Source organism: Salvelinus fontinalis, unplaced genomic scaffold (assembly GCF_029448725.1).
Source record: "Salvelinus fontinalis isolate EN_2023a unplaced genomic scaffold, ASM2944872v1 scaffold_1150, whole genome shotgun sequence".
Taxonomy (NCBI): domain Eukaryota; kingdom Metazoa; phylum Chordata; class Actinopteri; order Salmoniformes; family Salmonidae; genus Salvelinus; species Salvelinus fontinalis.
Window position 1 is genome coordinate 9,237 of NW_026601359.1, and position 25,546 is coordinate 34,782.

General features: G+C 44.7%; 1 protein-coding gene across 1 annotated transcript; it reads right to left on the minus strand.

Moving 5' to 3' along the window:
- Positions 1–2,287: 2,287 nt before the first annotated feature.
- Positions 2,288–19,668, minus strand: LOC129848749 (mastermind-like protein 3). Its single transcript, XM_055915847.1, has 3 exons — positions 19,265–19,668; positions 9,941–10,028; positions 2,288–3,589 (listed from the first exon to the last, which is right to left on the minus strand). Exons 1-3 carry the CDS (start codon positions 19,511–19,513, stop codon positions 2,466–2,468), a joined length of 1,461 nt encoding a protein of 486 aa, XP_055771822.1. The 5' UTR covers positions 19,514–19,668; the 3' UTR covers positions 2,288–2,465.
- Positions 19,669–25,546: the final 5,878 nt, after the last annotated feature.

Consider the following 25,546-nt stretch of genomic DNA (forward strand, 5'->3'; position numbering starts at 1 on the left):
CATTTATATATAATTGATAATAACACAGACAGAGGATGATGTTATGTTGTTGCCACTAACTCCCTTAACTGCCTGACTGACTGACTGACTGACTACAATCTACTTCTCCTTTCAGCCGTCGGGGAGTGGTGTGTGTGTGTGTGCGCTGTGTGTGTGGCGTGTGTGTAACAGCTACCACAAACAGGAAATGAAGAGAAGCTCGGCTCAGAGAGAGAGAGAGAGAGAGAGCAGGCCGGTTGCTTAGCAACAGGACCGTGGGGGCGACCACACAGCGCCTGCGCTAAATACCGCCACAAAAGAAGAACGCAATCTGTTTTGTTTTGATGTTGTCACAGTTACACACAGCAAGACGAACAAACCAACGAACGCAGACAAAAAACAACTCTCTAGAGAGGAGAGAGGGAGAAAGTGGGGAGGGAGAGAGGGGGAGAGAAAGAGTGGGGAGGGAGAGAGGGGAGGGAGAGAGTGAGGGAAAGAGTGGAAAGGGAGGGAGAGAGGGGAGGGAGGAAGAAAGAGTGTGAAGGGAGGGAGAGAGGGAGGGAAAGAGTGGGAAGGGAGGGAGAGAGGGGAGGGAGAGAGGAGGGAGGGAGAGAGGGAAGGGTGAATAGAAGAGTGGAACAGGGAAGAAATGGGAGTAGAGAGAGAGGGAGAGATCTCAACCACTTCTCAGACAGAGGTGACAGCTCTCTTCTGAGCTCTGATGGCTGTCACAGAAGTGGGTTGACGTGACGGTGTGTGTGTTTATCTCCTTGTCTGCCTGTCTGTCTGTCTGTCTGTCTGTCTGTCTGTCTGTCTGTCTGTCTGTCTTTCAAAGGGACCTGCATGTGTAGAAATGCTACGATCACACGCCATCACACACAGCATGAATATAACGTGGAGGGATAGATGTGAAACCTGTCAGACTCAATCCAATAACCCAGGTATCCAAGAAAAACTAATACTGGAAAAATAAATATATATTTTCTACCCCTATATTGAAAAACAAATATTAAAAAGATTCTCCCCTGTTTGAGAGCTTGTAGTCAGTCTCCCGTCTCTCCTGTCTTGTAGTCAGTCTCCTGTCTCTCCTGTCTTGTAGTCAGTCTCCTGTCTCTCTCTCCTGTCTTGTAGTCAGTCTCCTGTCTCTCCTGCCTTGTAGTCAGTCTCCCGTCTCTCCTGTCTTGTAGTCAGTCTCCTGTCTCTCTCTCCTGTCTTGTAGTCAGTCTCCTGTCTCTCCTGCCTTGTAGTCAGTCTCCTGTCTCTCCTGCCTTGTAGTCAGTCTCCCGTCTCTCCTGTCTTGTAGTCAGTCTCCTGTCTCTCTCTCCTGTCTTGTAGTCAGTCTCCTGTCTCTCCTGCCTTGTAGTCAGTCTCCCGTCTCTCCTGTCTTGTAGTCAGTCTCCTGTCTCTCCTACCTTGTAGTCAGTCTCCCGTCTCTCCTGTCTTGTAGTCAGTCTCCTGTCTCTCTCTCCTGTCTTGTAGTCAGTCTCCTGTCTCTCCTGCCTTGTAGTCAGTCTCCCGTCTCTCCTGTCTTGTAGTCAGTCTCCTGTCTCTCCTGTCTTGTAGTCAGTCTCCCGTCTCTCCTGTCTTGTAGTCATTCTCCCGTCTCTCTCCTGTCTTGCAGTCAGTCTCCTGTCTCTCCTGCCTTGTAGTCAGTCTCCCGTCTCTCCTGTCTTGTAGTCAGTCTCCCGTCTCTCCTGTCTTGTAGTCAGTCTCCTGTCTCTCTCTCCTGTCTTGTAGTCAGTCTCCCGTCTCTCCTGTCTTGTAGTCAGTCTCCCGTCTCTCCTGTCTTGTAGTCAGTCTCCTGTCTCTCTCTCCTGTCTTGTAGTCAGTCTCCTGTCTCTCTCTCCTGTCTTGTAGTCAGTCTCCTGTCTCTCTCTCCTGTCGTGTAGTCAGTCTCCCGTCTCTCTCTCCTGTCTTGTAGTCAGTCGCCTGTCTCTCTCTCCTGTCTTGTAGTCAGTCTCCCGTCTCTCTCTCCTGTCTTGTAGTCAGTCGCCTGTCTCTCTCTCCTGTCTTGTAGTCAGTCTCCTGTCTCTCTCTCCTGTCTTGTAGTCAGTCGCCTGTCTCTCTCTCCTGTCTTGTAGTCAGTCTCCTGTCTCTCTCTCCTGTCTTGTAGTCAGTCGCCTGTCTCTCGTGTCTTAACCTATCAGCCCAGTTGACACACTGCTAAAGGGTTGGGTTTAAAACATGACCCAAAAGGACAACAAAACCAAATTCACTTCCCTTTCTTGAATGATATTTCACAACCACCAGACCGCGTTTACCGTTAGAGGCCTTTTAAATACCGTGACAGTACACACAGGTGCACACACACACACACACATAAATACACAACACAGAACTCATCTTCTTGTCCGTTCATGCTTTACAAAACAAAACATGGCGACTGTCCGTCTGTCTGTCCAGTTCTCTCGTCTCAATAAAGTTTTCCCCACGCAGTTTGTCGTTAGTCCCTCCAGTAAAAACTCCCCAGTACATTTCCAGCTCTGCTATTGGTTGGGGAAGAACTCTTCCATCCAACCGTCACTTGAGTCCAAGTCCGCCCCTGTCCCGTCGGCCAATCCGAACCCCCCGCCCGACGGCGCCACCTGCCCGCCACCGTATCCATAAGATGACAGGTCCTGACTAGACGTCCTCTGGTAGCCCTGAGGCTGACCTCCGACCCCTCCTTGTCCCACATACCCTCCTCCACCCCCACCCCCAGGGCCAACCCCCATCGCCGGCCCCTGTCCAAAGGCCCCCATGTTGGGCACGCCCTGGCCCATCACCCCCTGTCCCGGCATTACCATGGGTCTGGGCTGGTTGGTCCTGGGCTGTCCTGGTCCAGCCATGTGAGGGGTAATCATGGGCCCGGCCATGCCCGCCGCAGGGTTCATAGCCCTGGGGTCCATGGGCTGGCCCTGACCCATAGCCTGGGGGTGGGGGTGTCCCTGTGGGTGCCCAGGGAAGTGTTGCTTGGCCAGGCGTGGGTGTGGAGGCTGTTGTCCCGGCTGCATGGAGCCGTAGCCCCCCTGGGCCGAGCCAAAGCCCACCATATCACCTGTAGTCCTGCCTGGTCCTCCCACCCCTCCTGGCCCTCCCATCCCCTGGAGGGACTGCCCCTGCTGGGGAGGCCACCCTCCCATCCCTCCCTGTGGTCCTCCTCCTCCCGGTCCTCCTCCAATTCCCAGCATGCCCTGCAACCTCTGGGCCTGGGCTTTGGCGTTGGGCGGGCCCTTGAGGGGCTGCTGGGACATGGAGTTCATCATCATCCCCTGTGGTCCTCCGTATCCTCCTCCACCTCCAACCCCTCCTCCTGCCTGCCTCTGGGCCTGCGCTGCTGGGTTGTGTCCTGGTGGAAGACCCATGGAGGCCTGGACGCTTTGGTTCTGTTGGTGCTGCTGCTGCTGCTGCATCATTTGGCTCATGGAAGGGCTGAGGCTGTAGAGGGACTGCTGGCCGGATCCCTGCCCGCCGTAGGGGAGGCCCATGTCGGGTTGTGGACCCACCGAGCCCCCTGGGATGCCCTGGTTCATCTGGACCATCTGCTGGTTCTGTTGTTGTTGTTGGAGGAGGCGGGTGGCGCGGATGTTCTGGATAGCCTGGCTCCTCACCGCCATCTCCTGGGGTGTTCCTGGTGGGACAGAAAGGAAAGAGGAGAGGTTAGAGGTGAGAAAGAGAGAAGCAGAAAGGAGAAGAGAGACAGGAGGGGAGGAGAGAGGACAGGAGGGGAGGAGAGAGAGAGGACAGGAGGAGAGAGAGAGGACAGGAGGGGAGGAGAGAGAGGGGACAGGAGGGGAGGAGAGAGAGAGGACAGGAGGAGAGGAGAGAGAGAGGACAGGAGGGGAGGAGAGAGAGAGGACAGGAGGGGAGGAGAGAGAGAGGACAGGAGGAGAGGAGAGAGAGAGGACAGGAGGGGAGGAGAGAGAGAGGACAGGAGGAGAGGAGAGAGAGAGGACAGGAGGGGAGGAGAGAGAGAGGACAGGAGGAGAGGAGAGAGAGAGGACAGGAGGGGAGGAGAGAGAGAGGACAGGAGGGGAGGAGAGAGAGAGGACAGGAGGGGAGGAGAGAGAGAGGACAGGAGGAGAGGAGAGAGAGAGGACAGGAGGGGAGGAGAGAGAGAGGACAGGAGGAGAGGAGAGAGAGAGGACAGGAGGGGAGGAGAGAGAGAGGACAGGAGGGGAGGAGAGAGAGAGGACAGGAGGGGAGGAGAGAGAGAGGACAGGAAGGGAGGAGTGAGAGGCAGAGAGGAGAAGAGAGACAGGACAGGAGGGGAGGAGAGAGAGGACAGGAGGGGAGGAGAGAGAGGACAGGAGGGGAGGAGAGAGAGAGGACAGGAGGGGAGGAGAGAAAAGGGACAGGAGGGGAGGAGAGAGGAGTGTGAAAGACCAATAGAGGGGTCACTGAGGGGCCACTGAGTTTTCTGTGATCAAGTTGTCCTTGATCACAGCAACAATTTAAACCTGCTCAATGGAAACCTGCATACGGACTCCTCTCTCTGTCTCCCTCTCTCTCTGTCTCCCCTGTCCTCTGCTTCTCTCTAGTTAATCATCTGTCTGTCTCTCTCTCTCTCTCTGTCTCCCCCTCTCTCTGTCTCCCCCTGTCCTCTGCTTCTCTCTGTCTCCCCCTCTCCCTCTGTCTCCCCCTCTCTCTGTCTCCCCCTCTCTTCTGCTTCCCTCTAGTTAACCATGTCCTCCTTCTGTCAGACTATATTTAATAGCTGCAAATGCCTCTACATCTTCATCAACCTCTCGCTTCTAACTCCCCCTGTCTCTGTTTCTCTCTGTCACGCTCTCTCTTCGCCCCTCTCTGTCTCTCTTCCTTCCTCCCTCTCTGTCTCTCTTCCTTCCTCCCTCTCTGTCTCTCTTCGCCCCTCTCTGTCTCTCTTCCTTCCTCCCTCTCTGTCTCTCTTCCTTCCTCCCTCTCTGTCTCTCTTCCTTCCTCCCTCTCCCTCTCTCTCTCTCTCTCAGGGAGGAGAAGATAAGTCTCTCTCTGTCTCTCTTCCTTCCTCCCTCTCTCTCTCTCTCTCTCTCTCTCTCAGGGAGGAGCAGATAAGTCTCTCTCTGTCTCTCTTCCTTCCTCCCTCTCCCTCTCTCTCTCTCTCTCAGGGAGGAGAAGATATGTCTCTCTCTGTCTCTCTTCCTTTCTCTCTCTCTCTCTCTCAGGGAGGAGCAGATCTGTCTCTCTCTACGACAGCGTCGCCGGAACTCTGGGGGATCCGGGACCGGTTGCCAAGGTAACAGGCAGAGACAGAATATTTTCCGGAGGAAATTACCAAAGAGGAGTAGCGGAACGATATGTCACGCCTACGACGGGGGGGAGAGGAGAGAGAGAGAGAGGGAGGGAGGGAAAGACAGTGAGAGAGTGAGAGAGGGGGGGGAGAGAGAGGGAGAGAGACAGAGAGAGAGCGAGGGAGAGAGAAAGAGAGAAAGAGAGGGAGAGAGAGAGAGAGAGAGAGAGGGAGAGGAGAGAGAGACGGAGAGAGAGAGGGAGGGAGGGAGAGACAGTGAGAGAGAGAGAGAGGGGGGGAGAGAGAGAGACAGAGAGAGAGAGAGAGAGAGAGAGCGAGAGAGAGGGGGGGGAGCAAATACGCAGAGGAGAATCTGATTGGTCAGAGATGACATCATCTTCAACAGTGGGTAGGGGGGGGGGGGTGTATATAATATGTTACCTTGATACTGGTTGACCTGTGGGTAGGGGGGGGGGGTGTATATAATATGTTACCTTGATACTGGTTGACCTGTGGGTAGGGGGGGGGGGGTGTATATAATATGTTACCTTTATACTGGTTGACCTGTGGGTAGGGGGGGGGGGGTGTATATAATATGTTACCTTGATACTGGTTGACCTGTGGGTAGGGGGGGGGGTGTATATAATATGTTACCTTGATACTGGTTGACCTGTGGGTAGGGGGGGGGGGTGTATATAATATGTTACCTTGATACTGGTTGACCTGTGGGTAGGGGGGGGGGGGGGGGGGGGGGTGTATATAATATGTTACCTTGATACTGGTTGACCTGTGGGTGGGTGGGGGGGGGGGGGGGGGGGTGTATATAATATGTTACCTTGATACTGGTTGACCTGTGGGTAGGGGGGGGGGGGGGGGTGTATATAATATGTTACCTTGATACTGGTTGACCTGTGGGTAGGGGGGGGGGGGGTGTATATAATATGTTACCTTGATACTGGTTGACCTGTGGGTAGGGGGGGGGGGGTGTATATAATATGTTACCTTGATACTGGTTGACCTGTGGGTAGGGGGGGGGGGGGGGTGTATATAATATGTTACCTTGATACTGGTTGACCTGTGGGTAGGGGGGGGGGGGGGTGTATATAATATGTTACCTTGATACTGGTTGACCTGTGGTAGGGGGGGGGGGGGTGTATATAATATGTTACCTTGATACTGGTTGACCTGTGGGTACGGGGGGGGGGTGTATATAATATGTTACCTTGATACTGGTTGACCTGTGGGTAGGGGGGGGGGGGGGGTGTATATAATATGTTACCTTGATACTGGTTGACCTGTGGGTAGGGGGGGGGGGGTGTATATAATATGTTACCTTGATACTGGTTGACCTGTGGGTAGGGGGGGGGGTGTATATAATATGTTACCTTGATACTGGTTGACCTGTGGGTAGGGGGGGGGGGTTTATATAATATGTTACCTTGATACTGGTTGACCTGTGGGTAGGGGGGGGGGGGGTGTATATAATATGTTACCTTGATACTGGTTGACCTGTGGGTAGGGGGGGGGGGGGGGGTTTATATAATATGTTACCTTGATACTGGTTGACCTGTGGGTAGGGGGGGGGGGGGGTGTATAAATCAAATCAAATCAAATTTTATTAGTCACATACACATGGTTAGCAGATGTTAATGTGAGTGTAGCGAAATGCTTGTGCTTCTAGTTCCGACAATGCAGTAATAACCAACAAGTAATCTAACCTAACAATTCCACACTACTACCTTACACACACACACAAGTGTAAAGGGATAAAGAATATGTACATAAAGATATATGAATGAGTGGTGGTACAGAACGGCATAGGCAAGATGCAGTAGATGATATAGAGTACGGTATATACATATGAGATGAGTACTGTAGGGTATGTAAACATAAAGTGGCATAGTTTAAAGTGGCTAGTGGTACATGTATTACATAAAGATGGCAAGATGCAGTAGATGATATAGAGTACAGTATATACATATGAGATGGGTAATGTAGGGTATGTAAACATTATATTAAGTGGCATTGTTTAAAGTGGCTAGTGGTACATTTTTACATAATTTCCATCAATTCCCATTTTTAAAGTGGCTGGAGTTGAGTCAGTATGTTGGCAGCGGCCGCTAAATGTTAGTGGTGGCTGTTTAACAGTCTGATGGCCTTGAGATAGAAGCTGTTTTTCAGTCTCTCGGTCCCTGCTTTGATGCACCTGTACTGACCTCGCCTTCTGGGTGATAGCGGGGTGAACAGGCAGTGGCTTGGGTGGTTGTTGTCCTTGATGATCTTTATGGCCTTCCTGTGACATCGGGTGGTGTAGGTGTCCTGGAGGGCAGGTAGTTTGCCCCCGGTGATGCGTTCTGCAGACCTCACTACCCTCTGGAGAGCCTTACGGTTGTGGGCGGAGCAGTTGCCGTACCAGGCGGTGATACAGCCCGACAGGATGCTCTCGATTGTGCATCTGTAGAAGTTTGTTAGTGCTTTTGGTGACAAGCCGAATTTCTTCAGCCTCCTGAGGTTGAAGAGGCGCTGCTGCGCCTTCTTCACGACGCTGTCTGTGTGGGTGGACCAATTCAGTTTGTCCGTGATGTGTACACCGAGGAACTTAAAACTTTCCACCTTCTCCACTACTGACCCGTCGATGTGGATAGGGGGGTGCTCCCTCTGCTGTTTCCTGAAGTCCACAATCATCTCCTTTGTTTTGTTGACGTTGAGTGTGAGGTTATTTTCCTGACACCACACTCCGAGGGCCCTCACCTCCTCCCTGTAGGCCGTCTCGTCGTTGTTGGTAATCAAGCCTACCACTGTAGTGTCATCCGCAAACTTGATGATTGAGTTGGAGGCGTGCATGGCCACGCAGTCGTGGGTGAACAGGGAGTACAGGAGAGGGCTCAGAACGCACCCTTGTGGGGCCCCAGTGTTGAGGATCAGCGGGGTGGAGATGTTGTTACCTACCCTCACCACCTGGGGGCGGCCCGTCAGGAAGTCCAGGACCCAGCTGCACAGGGCGGGGTCGAGACCCAGGGTCTCGAGCTTGATGACGAGTTTGGAGGGTACTATGGTGTTAAATGCTGAGCTGTAATCGATGAACAGCATTCTCACATGGGTATTCCTCTTGTCCAGATGGGTTAGGGCAGTGTGCAGTGTGGTTGCGATTGCGTCGTCTGTGGACCTATTGGGTCGGTAAGCAAATTGGAGTGGGTCTAGGGTGTCCGGTAGGGTGGAGGTGATATGGTCCTTGACTAGTCTCTCAAAGCACTTCATGATGACGGAAGTGAGTGCTACGGGGCGGTAGTCGTTTAGCTCAGTTACCTTAGCTTTCTTGGGAACAGGAACAATGGTGGCCCTCTTGAAGCATGTGGGAACAGCAGACTGGGATAAGGATTGATTGAATATGTCCGTAAACACACCAGCCAACTGGTCTGCGCATGCTCTGAGGACGCGGCTGGGAATGCCGTCTGGGCCTGCAGCCTTGCGAGGGTTAACACGTTTAAATGTTTTACTCACCTCGGCTGCAGTGAAGGAGAGCCCGCAGGTTTTGGTAGGGGGCCGTGTCAGTGGCACTGTATTGTCCTCAAAGCGGGCAAAAAAGTTGTTTAGCCTGTCTGGGAGCAAGACATCCTGGTCCGCGACGGGGCTGGTTTTCTTTTTGTAATCCGTGATTGACTGTAGACCCTGCCACATACCTCTTGTGTCTGAGCTGTTGAATTGCGACTCGATTTTGTCTCTGTACTGGGACTTAGCCTGTTTGATTGCCTTGCGGAGAGAATAGCTACACTGTTTGTATTCGGTCATGCTTCCGGTCACCTTGCCCTGGTTAAAAGCAGTGGTTCGCGCTTTCAGTTTCACGCGAATGCTGCCGTCAATCCACGGTTTCTGGTTTGGGAATGTTTTAATCGTTGCTGTGGGTACGACATCGTCAATGCACTTCCTAATGAACTCGCTCACCGAATCAGCATATTCGTCAATATTGTTGTTGGACGCAATGCGGAACATATTCCAATCCGCGTGATCGAAGCAGTCTTGAAGCGTGGAATCAGATTGGTAACATAATATGTTACCTTGATACTGGTTGACCTGTGGGTAGGGGGGGGTATATAATATGTTACCTTGATACTGGTTGACCTGTGGGTGGGGGGGGGGGGTGTATATAATATGTTACCTTGATACTGGTTGACCTGTGGGTAGGGGGGGGGGGGGGGGGTGTATATAATATGTTACCTTGATACTGGTTGACCTGTGGGTAGGGGGGTGTATATAATATGTTACCTTGATACTGGTTGACCTGTGGGTAGGGGGGGGTATATAATATGTTACCTTGATACTGGTTGACCTGTGGGTAGGGGGGGGGGGGGGGTATATAATATGTTACCTTGATACTGGTTGACCTGTGGGTAGGGGGGGGGGGGGGTGTATATAATATGTTACCTTGATACTGGTTGACCTGTGGGTAGGGGGGGGGGGGGGTGTATATAATATGTTACCTTGATACTGGTTGACCTGTGGGTAGGGGGGGGGGGGGGGGTATATAATATGTTACCTTGATACTGGTTGACCTGTGGGTAGGGGGGGGGGGGGGGGGGGTATATAATATGTTACCTTGATACTGGTTGACCTGTGGGTAGGGGGGGGGGGGGGGTGTATATAATATGTTACCTTGATACTGGTTGACCTGTGGGTAGGGGGGGGGGGTGTATATAATATGTTACCTTGATACTGGTTGACCTGTGGGTAGGGGGGGGGGGGTATATAATATGTTACCTTGATACTGGTTGACCTGTGGGTAGGGGTTTCTCTGACCCTGGACCATCTGTCTGGGGAGATGCTGCTGCTGCTGCTGCTGCTGGAGCTACACAAACGACCACAGAAGAAGAACAGACAACCACATCACTTCCTGTACAATGGCATCACTTCCTGTTCCATGAAATTATTTCCCGCTGTCCCACTGGAAAGGTAAAACAAAGGCCAATTCAATCAATCTGCAGCCAAAAAGTAAAGGCTACAGTCACCTGGGACGACCACGAAACAGCAACAGTACATTATGACTGACAATATGCAGAGCCTTTTTTTCCACCATAATTTGCAAATAAATTCATAAAAAATCCTACAATGTGACTTTCAGGATTTTTTTTCTCATTTTGTCTGTCATAGTTGAAGTGTACCTATGATGAAAATTACAGGCCCCTCTCATCTTTTTAAGTGGGAGAACTTGCACAATTGGTGGCTGACTAAATACTTTTTTGCCTATATAACTATAGTCTGTAGTGTTAATAATCAGTATATATATATAACTATAGTCTGTAGTGTTAATAATCAGTATATATATCTATAGTCTGTAGTGTTAATAATCAGTGTATATATATATCTATAGTCTGTAGGGTTAATAATCAGTATATATATATATCTATAGTCTGTAGGGTTAATAATCAGTATATATATATAACTATAGTCTGTAGGGTTAATAATCAGTGTATATATAGTCTGTAGGGTTAATAATCAGTATATATATAGTCTGTAGGGTTAATAATCAGTATATATATATATCTATAGTCTGTAGGGTTAATAATCAGTATATATATATATAGTCTGTAGGGTTAGTAATCAGTATATATCTAGTCTGTAGGGTTAATAATCAGTATATATATATATCTATAGTCTGGCAGGTTAATAATCAGTATATATATATATAACTATAGTCTGTAGTGTTAATAATCAGTATATATATAACTATAGTCTGTAGTGTTAATAATCAGTATATATATATCTATAGCCTGTAGGGTTAATAATCAGTATATAACTATAGTCTGTAGTGTTAATAATCAGTATATATCTATAGTCTGTAGTGTTAATAATCAGTATATATCTATAGTCTGTAGTGTTAATAATCAGTATATATCTATAGTCTGTAGTGTTAATAATCAGTATATATCTATAGTCTGTAGTGTTAATAATCAGTATATATCTATAGTCTGTAGTGTTAATAATCAGTATATATCTATAGTCTGTAGTGTTAATAATCAGTATATATCTATAGTCTGTAGTGTTAATAATCAGTATATATCTATAGTCTGTAGTGTTAATAATCAGTATATATCTATGGTCTGTAGTGTTAATAATCAGTATATATCTATAGTCTGTAGTGTTAATAATCAGTATATATCTATAGTCTGTAGGGTTAATAATCAGTATATATCTATAGTCTGTAGTGTTAATAATCAGTATATATATATCTATAGTCTGTAGTGTTAATAATCAGTATATATCTATAGTCTGTAGGGTTAATAATCAGTATATATCTACAGTCTGTAGTGTTAATAATCAGTATATATATATAGTCTGTAGGGTTAGTAATCAGTATATATCTATAGTCTGTAGGGTTAATAATCAGTATATATATATAGTCTGTAGGGTTAGTAATCAGTATATATCTATAGTCTGTAGGGTTAATAATCAGTATATATATATAGTCTGTAGGGTTAGTAATCAGTATATATCTATAGTCTGTAGGGTTAATAATCAGTATATATATATAGTCTGTAGGGTTAATAATCAGTATATATCTATAGTCTGTAGGGTTAATAATCAGTATATATATATATAGTCTGTAGGGTTAGTAATCAGTATATATCTATAGTCTGTAGGGTTAATAATCAGTATATATCTATATTCTGTAGGGTTAATAATCAGTATATATATATATATATAGTCTGTAGGGTTAATAATCAGTATATATCTATAGTCTGTAGGGTTAGTAATCAGTATATATATATATATATATATATAGTCTGTAGGGTTAATAAACAGTATATAACTATAGTCTGTAGGGTTATTAATCAGTATATATATATCTATAGTCTGTAGGGTTAATAATCAGTATATATATATATATATATCTATAGTCTGTAGGGTTAATAATCAGTATATATAACTATAGTCTGTAGGGTTAAAATTCAGTATATATCTATAGTATGTAGGGTTAATAATCAGTATATATATACAGTGGGGAGAACAAGTATTTGATACACTGCCAATTTTGCAGGTTTTCCTACTTACAAAACATGTAGAGGTCTGTAATTTTTATCATAGGTACACTTCAACTGTGAGAGACGGAATCTAAAACAAAAATCCAGAAAATCACATTGTATGATTTTTAAGTAATTAATTTGCATTTTATTGCATGACATAAGTATTTGATCACCTACCAACCAGTAAGAATTCCGGCTCTCACAGACCTGTTAGTTTTTCTTTAAGAAGCCCTCCTGTTCTCCACTCATTACCTGTATTAACTGCACCTGTTTGAACTCGTTACCTGTATAAAAGACACCTGTCCACACACTCAATCAAACAGACTCCAACCTCTCCACAATGGCCAAGACCAGAGAGCTGTGTAAGGACATCAGGGATAAAATTGTAGACCTGCACAAGGCTGGGATGGGCTACAGGACAATAGGCAAGCAGCTTGGTGAGAAGGCAACAACTGTTGGCGCAATTATTAGAAAATGGAAGAAGTTCAAGATGACGGTCAATCACCCTCGGTCTGGGGCTCCATGCAAGATCTCACCTCGTGGGGCATCAATGATCATGAGGAAGGTGATGGATTAGCCCAGAACTACACGGCAGGACCTGGTCAATGACCTGAACAGAGCTGGGACCACAGTCTCAAAGTAAACCATTAGTAACACACTACGCCGTCATAGATTAAAATCCTGCAGTGCACGCAAGGTCCCCCTGCTCAAGCCAGCGCATGTCCAGGCCCGTCTGAAACTTGCCAATGACCATCTGGATGATCCAGAGGAGGAATGGGAGAAGGTCATGTGGTCTGATGAGACAAAAATAGAGCTTTTTGGTCTAAACTCCACTCGCCGTGTTTGGAGGAAGAAGAAGGATGAGTACAACCCCAAGAACACCATCCCAACCGTGAAGCCTGGACGTGGAAACATCATTCTTTGGGGATGCTTTTCTGCAAAGGGGACAGGACGACTGCACCGTATTGAGGGGAGGATGGATGGGGCCATGTATCGCGAGATCTTGGCCAACAACCTCCTTCCCTCAGTAAAAGCATTGAAGATGGGTCGTGGCTGGGTCTTCCAGCATGACAACAACCCGAAACACACAGCCAGGGCAACTAAGGAGTGGCTCCGTAAGAAGCATCTCAAGGTCCTGGAGTGGCCTAGCCAGTCTCCAGACCTGAACCCAATAGAAAATCTTTGGAGGGAGCTGAAAGTCCGTATTGCTCAGCGACAGCCCCGAAACCTGAAGGATCTGGAGAAGATCTGTATGGAGGAGTGGGACAAAATCCCTGCTGCAGTGTGTGCAAACCTGGTCAAGAACTACAGGAAACGTATGATCTCTGTAATTGCAAACAAAGGCTTCTGTACCAAATATTAAGTTCTGCTTTTCGGATGTATCAAATACTTATGTCATGCAATAAAATGCAATTTTATTACTTAAAAATCATACAATGTGATTTTCTGGATTTTTGTTTTAGATTCCGTCTCTCACAGTTGAAGTGTACCTATGATAAAAATTACAGACCTCTACATGTTTTGTAAGTAGGAAAACCTGCAAAATTGGCAGTGTATCAAATACTTGTTCTCCCCACTGTATATATAGTCTGTAGGGTTAATAATCAGTATATATATATATAGTCTTTAGGGTTAATAATCAGTATATAACTATAGTCTGTAGGGTTAATAATCTGTATATATATATCTATAGTCTGTAGGGTTAATAATCAGTATATATATATATATATATATATATATATATATATATATATATAGTCTGTAGGGTTAATAATCAGTATATATCTATAGTCTGTAGGGTTAATAATCAGTATATATAACTATAGTCTGTAGGGTTAATAATCAGTATATATCTATAGTCTGTAGGGTTAATAATCAGTATATATATAGTCTGTAGGGTTAATAATCAGTATATATATAGTCTGTAGGGTTAATAATCAGTATATATCTATAGTCTGTAGTGTTAATAATCAGTATATATATATAGTCTGTAGTGTTAGTAATCAGTATATATATAGTCTGTAGGGTTAATAATCAGTATATATATATATAGTCTGTAGGGTTAATAATCAGTATATATATATATATCTATAGTCTGTAGGGTTAATAATCAGTATATATATATATCTATAGTCTGTAGGGTTAATAATCAGTATATATATATATATATATATATATATCTATAGTCTGTAGGGTTAATAATCAGTATATATATATATCTATAGTCTGTAGGGTTAATAATCAGTATATATATATATATAGTCTGTAGGGTTAATAATCAGTATATATATATATATATATCTATAGTCTGTAGGGTTAATAATCAGTATATATATATATAGTCTGTAGGGTTAATAATCAGTATATATATATATAGTCTGTAGGGTTAATAATCAGTATATATATATATATAGTCTGTAGGGTTAATAATCAGTATATATATATAGTCTGTAGGGTTAATAATCAGTATATATATATATATCTATAGTCTGTAGGGTTAGTAATCAGTATATATCTAGTCTGTAGGGTTAATAATCAGTATATACAGTGGGGAGAACAAGTATTTGATACACTGCCGATTTTGCAGGTTTTCCTACTTACAAAGCATGTAGAGGTCTGTAATTTTTATCATAGGTACACTTCAACTGTGAGAGACGGAATCTAAAACAAAAATCCAGAAAATCACATTGTATGATTTTTAAGTAATTAATTAGCATTTTATTGCATGACATAAGTATTTGATCACCTACCAACCAGTAAGAATTCTGGCTCTCACAGACCTGTTAGTTTTTCTTTAAGAAGCCCTCCTGTTCTCCACTCATTACCTGTATTAACTGCACCTGTTTGAACTCGTTACCTGTATAAAAGACACCTGTCCACACACTCAATCAAACAGACTCCAACCTCTCCATGGCCAAGACCAGAGAGCTGTGTAAGGACATCAGGGATACAATTGTAGACCTGCACAAGGCTGGGATGGGCTACAGGACAATAGGCAAGCAGCTTGGTAAGAAGGCAACAACTGTTGGCGCAATTATTAGAAAATGGAAGAAGTTCAAGATGACGGTCAATCACCCTCGGTCTGGGGCTCCATGCAGGATCTCACCTCGTGGGGCATCAATGATCATGAGGAATGTGAGGGATCAGCCCAGAACTACACGGCAGGACCTGGTCAATGACCTGAAGAGAGCTGGGACCACAGTCTCAAAGAAAACCATTAGTAACACACTACTCCGTCATGGATTAAAATCCTGCAGCGCACGCAAGGTCCCCCTGCTCAAGCCAGCGCATGTCCAGGCCCGTCTGAAGTTTGCCAATGACCATCTGGATGATCCAGAGGAGGAATGGGAGAAGGTCATGTGGTCTGATGAGACAAAAATAGAGCTTTTTGGTCTAAACTCCACTCGCCGTGTTTGGAGGAAGAAGAAGGATGAGTACAACCCCAAGAACACCATCCCAACCGTGAAGCATGGAGGTGGAAACATCATTCTTTGGGGATGCTTTTCTGCAAAGGGGACAGGACGACTGCACCGTATTGAGGGGAGGATGGATGGGGCCATGTATCGCGAGATCTTGGCCAACAACCTCCTTCCCTCAGTAAGAGCATTGAAGATGGGTCGTGGCTGGGTCTTCCAGCATGACAACGACCCGAAACACACAGCCAGGGCAACTAAGGAGTGGCTCCTTAAGAAGCATCTCAAGGTCCTGGAGTGGCCTAGCCAGTCTCCAGACCTGAACCCAATAGAAAATATTTGAAGGGAGCTGAAAGTCCGTATTGCCCAGCAACAGCCCCGAAACCTGAAGGATCTGGAGAAGGTCTGTATGGAGGAGTGGGCCAAAATCCCTGCTGCAGTGTGTGCAAACCTGGTCAAGAACTACAGGAAACGTATGATCTCTGTAATTGCAAACAAAGGTTTCTGTACCAAATATTAAGTTCTGCTTTTCTGATGTATCAAATACTTATGTCATGCAATAAAATGCAAATTAATTACTTAAAAATCATACAATGTGATTTTCTGGATTTTTGTTTTAGATTCCGTCTCTCACAGTTGAAGTGTACCTATGATAAAAATTACAGACCTCTAAATGCTTTGTAAGTAGGAAAACCTGCCAAATCGGCAGTGTATCAAATACTTGTTCTCCCCACTGTATATCTATAGTCTGTCAGGTTAATAATCAGTATATATCTATAGTCTGTAGGGTTAATAATCAGTATATATAACTATAGTATGTAGTGTTAATAATCAGTATATATCTATAGTCTGTAGTGTTAATAATCAGTATATATAACTATAGTCTGTAGTGTTAATAATCAGTATATATCTATAGTCTGTAGTGTTAATAATCAGTATATATATATAGTCTGTAGGGTTAATAATCAGTATATATCTATAGTCTGTAGTGTTAATAATCAGTATATATATATAGTCTGTAGTGTTAGTAATCAGTATATATATATATAGTCTGTAGGGTTAGTAATCAGTATATATATATAGTCTGTAGGGTTAATAATCAGTATATATATATAGTCTGTAGGGTTAATAATCAGTATATATATATATCTATAGTCTGTAGGGTTAATAATCAGTATATATATATAGTCTGTAGGGTTAATAATCAGTATATATATATATATATAGTCTGTAGGGTTAATAATCAGTATATATATATATATATCTATAGTCTGTAGGGTTAATAATCAGTATATATATATATATATATCTAGTCTGTAGGGTTAATAATCAGTATATATATATATCTATAGTCTGTAGGGTTAGTAATCAGTATATATATATATCTATAGTCTGTAGGGTTAGTAATCAGTATATATCTAGTCTGTAGGGTTAATAATCAGTATATATATCTATAGTCTGTAGGGTTAATAATCAGTATATATATATATATATCTATAGTCTGTAGGGTTAATAATCAGTATATATATATAGTCTGTAGGGTTAATAATCAGTATATATATATATATATATAGTCTGTAGGGTTAATAATCAGTATATATATATATATATATCTATAGTCTGTAGGGTTAATAATCAGTATATATATATATATATCTAGTCTGTAGGGTTAATAATCAGTATATATATATATCTATAGTCTGTAGGGTTAGTAATCAGTATATATATATATCTATAGTCTGTAGGGTTAGTAATCAGTATATATCTAGTCTGTAGGGTTAATAATCAGTATATATATCTATAGTCTGTAGGGTTAATAATCAGTATATATATATATAGTCTGTAGGGTTAATAATCAGTATATATCTATAGTCTGTAGGGTTAATAATCAGTATATATATATATAGTCTGTAGGGTTAATAATCAGTATATATATATATATATATAGTCTGTAGGGTTAATAATCAGTATATATATATATCTATAGTCTGTAGGGTTAGTAATCAGTATATATCTAGTCTGTAGGGTTAATAATCAGTATATATATCTATAGTCTGTAGGGTTAATAATCAGTATATATATATATAGTCTGTAGGGTTAATAATCAGTATATATATATATATATAGTCTGTAGGGTTAGTAATCAGTATATATATATAGTCTGTAGGGTTAATAATCAGTATATATATATATCTATAGTCTGTAGGGTTAATAATCAGTATATATATCTATAGTCTGTAGGGTTAGTAATCAGTATATATATATAGTCTGTCAGGTTAGTAATCAGTATATATATATAGTCTGTAGGGTTAATAATCAGTATATATATCTATAACTATAGTCTGTAGGGTTAATAATCAGTATATATATATATCTATAGTCTGTAGGTTAATAATCAGTATATATCTATAGTCTGTAGGGTTAATAATCAGTATATATCTATAGTCTGTAGGGTTAATAATCAGTATGTATCTATAGTCTGTAGTGTTAATAATCAGTATATATCTATAGTCTGTAGGGTTAATAATCAGTATATATCTATAGTCTGTAGGGTTAATAATCAGTATATATCTATAGTCTGTAGGGTTAATAATCAGTATGTATCTATAGTCTGTAGTGTTAATATGTAATATAATGCAGTATGTTCATTTAGAACACAGCAGGTGAGAACATCAGGAGACAGTAACGTTCCTGGACTGCAGTATGTTTGTTGTGTTGTGCCAATTACAATCTGCTTGCTGTGTGTGTGTGTGTGTGTGTGTGTGTGTGTGTGTGTGTGTGTGTGTGTGTGTGTGTGTGTGTGTGTGTGTGTGTGTGTGTGTGTGTGTGTGTGTGTGTGTGTGTTGACCGAGGGAGAACAGTTCAACACCAGGTTAACCACAGAGAGAAAAATCAAAGTAGAAGACTAAATTATCACAGCAGGTGTTGTGTACACACACACACACACACACACACACACACACACACACACACACACACACACACACACACACACACTATCTGAGGACATCAAAGGAATCTTAAAGCATCAGGAGGGGGTTAGTGTAGAGGGGGGATGTTAGTAAACGCGAGAGCTGATTATAAATGTGTGTGTGTGTGACGGTGTGTGTGTGACTGTGTGTGTGTGACGGTGTGTGTGTGACTGTGTGTGTGTGACGGTGTGTGTGTGACTGTGTGTGTGTGACGGTGTGTGTGTGACTGTGTGTGTGTGACGGTGTGTGTGTGACTGTGTGTGTGTGACGGTGTGTGTGTGACGGTGTGTGTGTGACTGTGTGTGTAAATGGCAGATGAAGAGCAGACACTTTGGTGTTTAATTTGCAACACTGACAAACGGGGGAGAGAGAGACTGTAATCATGTCCCCACATCCACCTGCTCCTCCTCTCTGTTCTGTCCCTTCCCCTCCCTCCTCCCTCCCTTCCCCTCCCTCCTCTCTGTTCTGTCCCTTACCCTCCCTCCTCCCTCCCTCCTCTCTGTTCTGTCCCTTACCCTCCCTCCCTCCCTCCCTCCCTCCCTCCCTCCCTCCCTCCCTCCTCTCTGTTCTGTCCCTCCCTCCTCTCTGTTCTGTCCCTCCTCCCTGTTCTGTCCCTTCCCCTCCCTCCCTCCTCTCTGTTCTGTCTGTCCCTCCCTCCTCCCTCCCTCCTCTCACCTGTTCAGCCAGTAATAGCTGTTGTTGCTGCTGTCTCTGTTCTCTCAGTAGCTGTTGTTTCTGTTGTTCCATCATGTGGAGCTGAACTCTCTTCTCCTGCTCCATCACCATCATCTGTTTCATCATGGCCGCCTGCTGCTGGTTGCCCAGGTAACCGGGAGGGGCCCCTGCGCCCTGATTGGGCCCCGCGCCCGAGGCCACACCCCCGGTAGGGTGAGAGGGAGGGACGGCACCGGGCTGCCGCGACATTCCCACAACACCTTGTTCCTAAAGAGAGAGAGAGGGGGAGGGAGATCAGTGAGTTTTTATTGGTGGGATGATCAATCAATCAGCTGACCAATCAACCAATCAAACGAGTAAACGCTTGTGTGGCGCTTTTCACTGAGAACTCAACTGAAGACAGAAGTAACCAGCGACCTTAAAACCTACAATACAATACAATTAATTATCCCAGGAACCCTGTGTTAAGGATTATCCCAGGAACCCTGTGTAAAGGATTATCTCAGGAACCCTGTGTAAAGGATTATCCCAGGAACCCTGTGTAAAGGATTATCTCAGGAACCCTGTGTAAAGGATTATCCCAGGAACCCTGTGTAAAGGATTATCTCAGGAACCCTGTGTAAAGGATTATCCCAGGAACCCTGTGTAAAGGATTACCTCAGGAACCCTGTGTAAAGGATTATCCCAGGATAATTATCTCAGGAACCCTGTGTAAAGGATTATCCCAGGATAATTATCCCAGGAACCCTGTGTAAAGGATTATCCCAGGAACCCAGTGTAAAGGATTATCCCAGGATAATTATCTCAGGAACCCAGTGTAAAGGATTATCCCAGGAACCCCGTGTAAAGGATTATCCCAGGAACCCCGTGTAAAGGATTATCCCAGGAACCCCGTGTAAAGGATTATCCCAGGATAATTATCTCAGGAACCCAGTGTAAAGGATTATCCCAGGAACCCCGTGTAAAGGATTATCACAGGAACCCTGTTTAAAGGATTATCACAGGAACCCCGTGTAAAGGATTATCACAGGAACCCTGTTTAAAGGATTATCACAGGAACCCTGTTTAAAGGATTATCACAGGAACCCCGTGTAAAGGATTATCACAGGAACCCTGTGTAAAGGATTATCACAGGAACCCTGTGTAAAGGATTATCACAGGAACCCTGTGTAAAGGATTATCTCAGGAACCCTGTGTAAAGGATTATCTCAGGAACCCTGTGTAAAGGATTATCTCAGGAACCCTGTGTAAAGGATTATCCCAGGAACCCTGTGTAAAGGATTATCTCAGGAACCCCGTGTAAACAGACACAGCAGGATACACTATATATACAGCAGTGTGTGGACACCCCTTCAAATTAGCGGATTTGGCTATTTCAGCCACACCAGTTGCTGACAGGTGTATAAAATTGAGCACACAGCCATGCAATCTCCATAGACAAACATTGGTAGTAGAATGGCCTTACTGATGAGCTCAGTGACTTTCAACGTGGCACCGTCATAGGATGCCACCTTTCCAACAAGTCAGTTCGTCAAATTTCTGCCCTGCTGGAGCTGCCCCGGTCAACTGTAAGTGCTGTTATTGGGAAGTGGAAACGTCTAGGAGCAACACCAGCTCAACCGTGAAGTGGAAGACCACACAGCTCACAGAACGGGACCGCCGAGTGCTGAAGCAAGTAAGAATCGTCTGTCCTCGATTTCAACACTCACTACAAAGTTACAAACTGCCTCTGGAAGCAACTTCAGCACAATAACTGTTTTGTCGGGAGCTTCACAAAATGGGTTTCCACGGCCGAGCAGCCAGACCACCGTGCACAATGCCAAGCGTCAGCTGGAGGGGTGTAAAGCTCACCGCCATTGGACTCTGGAGCTGTGGAAACATGTATCTGGCAGTCTGATGGATGAATCTGGGTTTGGCGGATGCCAGGAGAACACTACCTGCCCCAATCCATAGTGTCAACTGTAAAGTTTGGTGGAGGAGGAATAATGGTCTGTTTTTCATGGTTTGGGCCCCTTAGTTCCAGTGAAGGGAAATCTTAATGCTTCAGCATACAATAACATTCTAGAGGAATCTGTTCTTCCAACTTTGTGGCAACAGTTTGGGAAAGGCCCTTTCCTGTTCCAGCATGATAATGCTCCCGTGCACAAAGCGAGATCCATACAGAAATGGTTTGTCGAGATCGGTGTGGAAGAACTTGACTGGCCTGCACAGAGCCCTGACCTCAACCCCATCGAACACCTTTGGGATGAATTGGAACGCCAACTGCGAGCCAGGCCTAATCACCCAACATCAGTGCCCGACCTCACTGATGCTCTTGTGGCTGAATGGAAGCAAGTCCCTGCAGCAATGTTCCAACATCTAGTGGGAAGCCTTCCCAGAAGAGTGGAGGCTGTTATAGCAGCAATGTTCCAACATCTAGTGGGAAGCCTTCCCAGAAGAGTGGAGGCTGTTATAGCAGCAATGTTCCAACATCTAGTGGGAAGCCTTCCCAGAAGAGTGGAGGCTGTTATAGCAGCAAAGGGGGACCAACTCCATATTAATGGCCAGTATTTTGGACTGTGATGTTCAACGAGCAGGTGTCCACATACTTGTAGTGTATTTTCATTCAGACTAAACACCGCAGTTTTAAAGATTCTTCCTAGCTAACCCCTCACTCTCATCCCCTCCCAGTGCAGTATTGGTAGTCCTAGCCCACCCTGAGTCCTCTCATCCCCTCCCAATGCAGTATGGGTAGTCCTAGCACACCCTGAGTCCTCTCCTCCCCTCCCAGTGCAGTATGGGTAGTCCTAGCCTATCCTGAGTCCTCTCATCACCTCCCAGTGCAGTATGGGTAGTCCTAGACCACCCTGAGTCCTCTCATCCCCTCCCAGTGCAGTATGGGTAGTCCTTTGTGCATACATTACACCCTCATTAGCATATAAAGAGCAACTTCCTCCACTTAGCCGCATGCTAATCTGTAAAAGGATGAAACAGCACTCTGGAACACCATTACAGCCCCAATAGATTCGACGAGCCCGCTCAGGAATCTATTAAAGGTTCATTCAGTACATTGTTTGGGATAAGAACGCCCATCATTTACCACTGCTTGGTGTCGACAACGGACTAGAATGAATGAATGGTGTTTTATTTTGTTCACTGTTGTTTTAGGGAAGGTTGGCTACATATTGTCCAACGTGTCAGTTAGAGGACAGAGAGCTACATATTGTCCAACGTGTCAGTTAGAGGACAGACAGACAGACAGACAGACAGACAGAGACAGAGACAGAGACAGAGACAGAGACAGAGACAGAGAGAGAGAGAGAGAGAGAGAGAGAGAGAGAGAGAGACAGACAGACAGACAGACAGACAGACAGACAGACAGACAGAACCGGACAATAACCTGACACCCTCAGGACAGAGGGGGACAAACACCTGCCTGGAGGTGACAGCATTCCCTCCCCCATATGCCCCGCTAGGCACAACTATGGCAACATAACGAATAAAAACGGGTCACAACTCCCGCAGCTCTGTCGCACGCTAGGTATGTACATAGTCAATGGTAGGCTTCGAGGGGACTCCTATGGTAGGTTCACCTATAGCTCATCTCTTGGCAGTAGTACTGTAGACTACTTTATTACTGACCTCAACCCAGAGTCTCTCAGAGCGTTCACAGTCAGCCCACTGACACCCCTATCAGACCACAGCAAAATCACAGTCTACTTGAACAGAGCAATACTCAATCATGAGGCATCAAAGCCAAAGGAACTGAGTAACATTAAGAAATGCTATAGATGGAAGGAATGCAGTTTGGAAACCTACCAAAAAACAATTAGGCAACAACAAATCCAATCCCTTTTAGACAATTTCCTGGGTAAAACGTTCTACTGTAATAGTGAAGGTGTAAACTTAACATAAACTCTTTAACATCATCCTCAGCTCTGGCATCTTCCCCAATATTTGGAACCAAGGACTGATCACCCCAATCCACAAAAGTGGAGACAAATTTGACCCCAATAACTACCTTGGGATATGCGTCAACAGCAACCTTGGGAAAATCCTCTGTATTATCATTAACAGCAGACTCGTACATTTCCTCAGTGAAAACAATGTACTGAGCAAATGTCAAATTGGCTTTTTACCAAATTACCGTACAACAGACCACGTATTCACCCTGCACACCATAATTGACAAATAAACAAATGAAAACAAAGGCAAAGTCTTCTCATGCTTTGTTGATTTCAAAAAAGCCTTCGACTCAATTTGGCATGAGGGTCTGCTATACAAATTGATGGAAAGTGGTGTTGGGGGTAAAACATACGACATTATAAATCCTTGTACACAAACAACAAGTGTGCGGTTAAAATGGGCAAAGAACACACACATTTCTTCCCAGAGGGCCGTGGGGTGAGACAGGGATGCAGCTTAAGCCCCACCCTCTTCAACATATATACAGTGAGGGAAAAAAGTATTTGATCCCCTGCTGATTTTGTACGTTTGCCCACTGACAAAGAAATGATCAGTTTATAATTTTAATGGTAGGTTTATTTGAACAGGGAGAGACAGAATATCAACAAAAAAATCCAGAAAAACGCATGTCAAAAATGTTATGAATTGATTTGCATTTTAATGAGGGAAATAAGTATTTGACCCCTCTGCAAAACATGACTTAGTACTTGGTGGCAAAACCCTTGTTGGCAATCACAGAGGTCAGACGTTTCTTGTAGTTGGCCACCAGGTTTGCACACATCTCAGGAGGGATTTTGTCCCACTCCTCTTTGCAGATCTTCTTCAAGTCATTAAGGTTTTGAGGCTGACGTTTGGCAACTCGAACCTTCAGCTCCCTCCACAGATTTTCTATGGGATTAAGGTCTGGATACTGGCTAGGCCACTCCAGGACCTTAATGTGCTTCTTCTTGAGCCACTCCTTTGTTGCCTTGACCGTGTGTTTTGGGTCATTGTCATGCTGGAATAACCATACACGACCCATTTTCAATACCCTGGCTGAGGGAAGGAGGTTTTCACCCAAGATTTGACGGTACATGGCCCCGTCCATCGTCCCTTTGATGCGGTGAAGTTGTCCTGTCCCTTTAGCAGAAAAACACCCCCAAAGCATAATGTTTCCACCTCCATGTTTGACGGTGGGGATGGTTTCTTGGGGTCATAGGCAGCATTCCTCCTCCTCCAAACACGGCAAGTTGGGTTGATGCCAAAGAACTCCATTTTGGTCTCATCTGACCACAACACGTTCACCCAGTTGTCCTCTGAATCATTCAGATGTTCATTGGCAAACTTCAGACGGGCATGTATATGTGCTTTCTTGAGCAGGGGGACCTTGCGGGCGCTGCAGGATTTCAGTCCTTCACGGCATAGTGTGTTACCAATTGTTTTCTTGATGACTATGGTCCCAGCTGCCTTGAGATCATTGACAAGATCCTCCTGTGTAGTTCTGGGCTGATTCCTCACCGTTCTCATGATCATTGCAACTTCACGAGGTGAGATCTTGCATGGAGCCCACAGAGGCTGAGGGAGATTGACAGGTCTTTTGTGTTTCTTCCATTTGCGAATAATCACAGAAACTGTTGTCACCTTCTCACCAAGCTGCTTGGCGATGGTCTTGTAGCCCATTCCAGCCTTGTGTAGGTCTACAATTTTGTCCCTGACATCCTTGGAGAGCTCTTTGGTCTTGGCCATGGTGGAGAGTTTGGAATCTGACTGATTGATTGCTTCTGTGGACAGGTATCTTTTATACAGGTAAGAAACTGAGATTAGGAGCACTCCCTTTAAGAGTGTGCTCCTAATCTCCGTTCGTTACCTGTATGAAAGACACCTGGGAGCCAGAAATCTTTTTGATTGAGAGGGGGTCAAATACTTATTTCCCTCATTAAAATGCAAATCAATTTATAACATTTTTGACATGCATTTTTCTGGATATTTTTGTTGTTATTCTGTCTCTCACTGTTCAAATAAACCTACCATTAAAATTATAGACTGATAATTTCTTTGTCAGTGGGCAAACGTACAAAATCAGCAGGGGATCAAATACTTTTTTCCCTCACTGTATCAACGAATTGGCGAGGGCACTAGAACAGTCTGCAGCACCCGACCTCACCCTACTAGAATCTGAAGTCAAATGTCTACTGTTTGCTGATGATCTGGTGCTTCTGTCCCCAACCAAGGAGGGCCTACAGCAGCACCTAGATCTTCTGCACAGATTCTGCCAGACCTGGGCCCTGACAGTAAATCTCAGTAAGACCAAAATAATGGTGTTCCAAAAAAGGTCCAGTCGTCAGGACCACAAATACA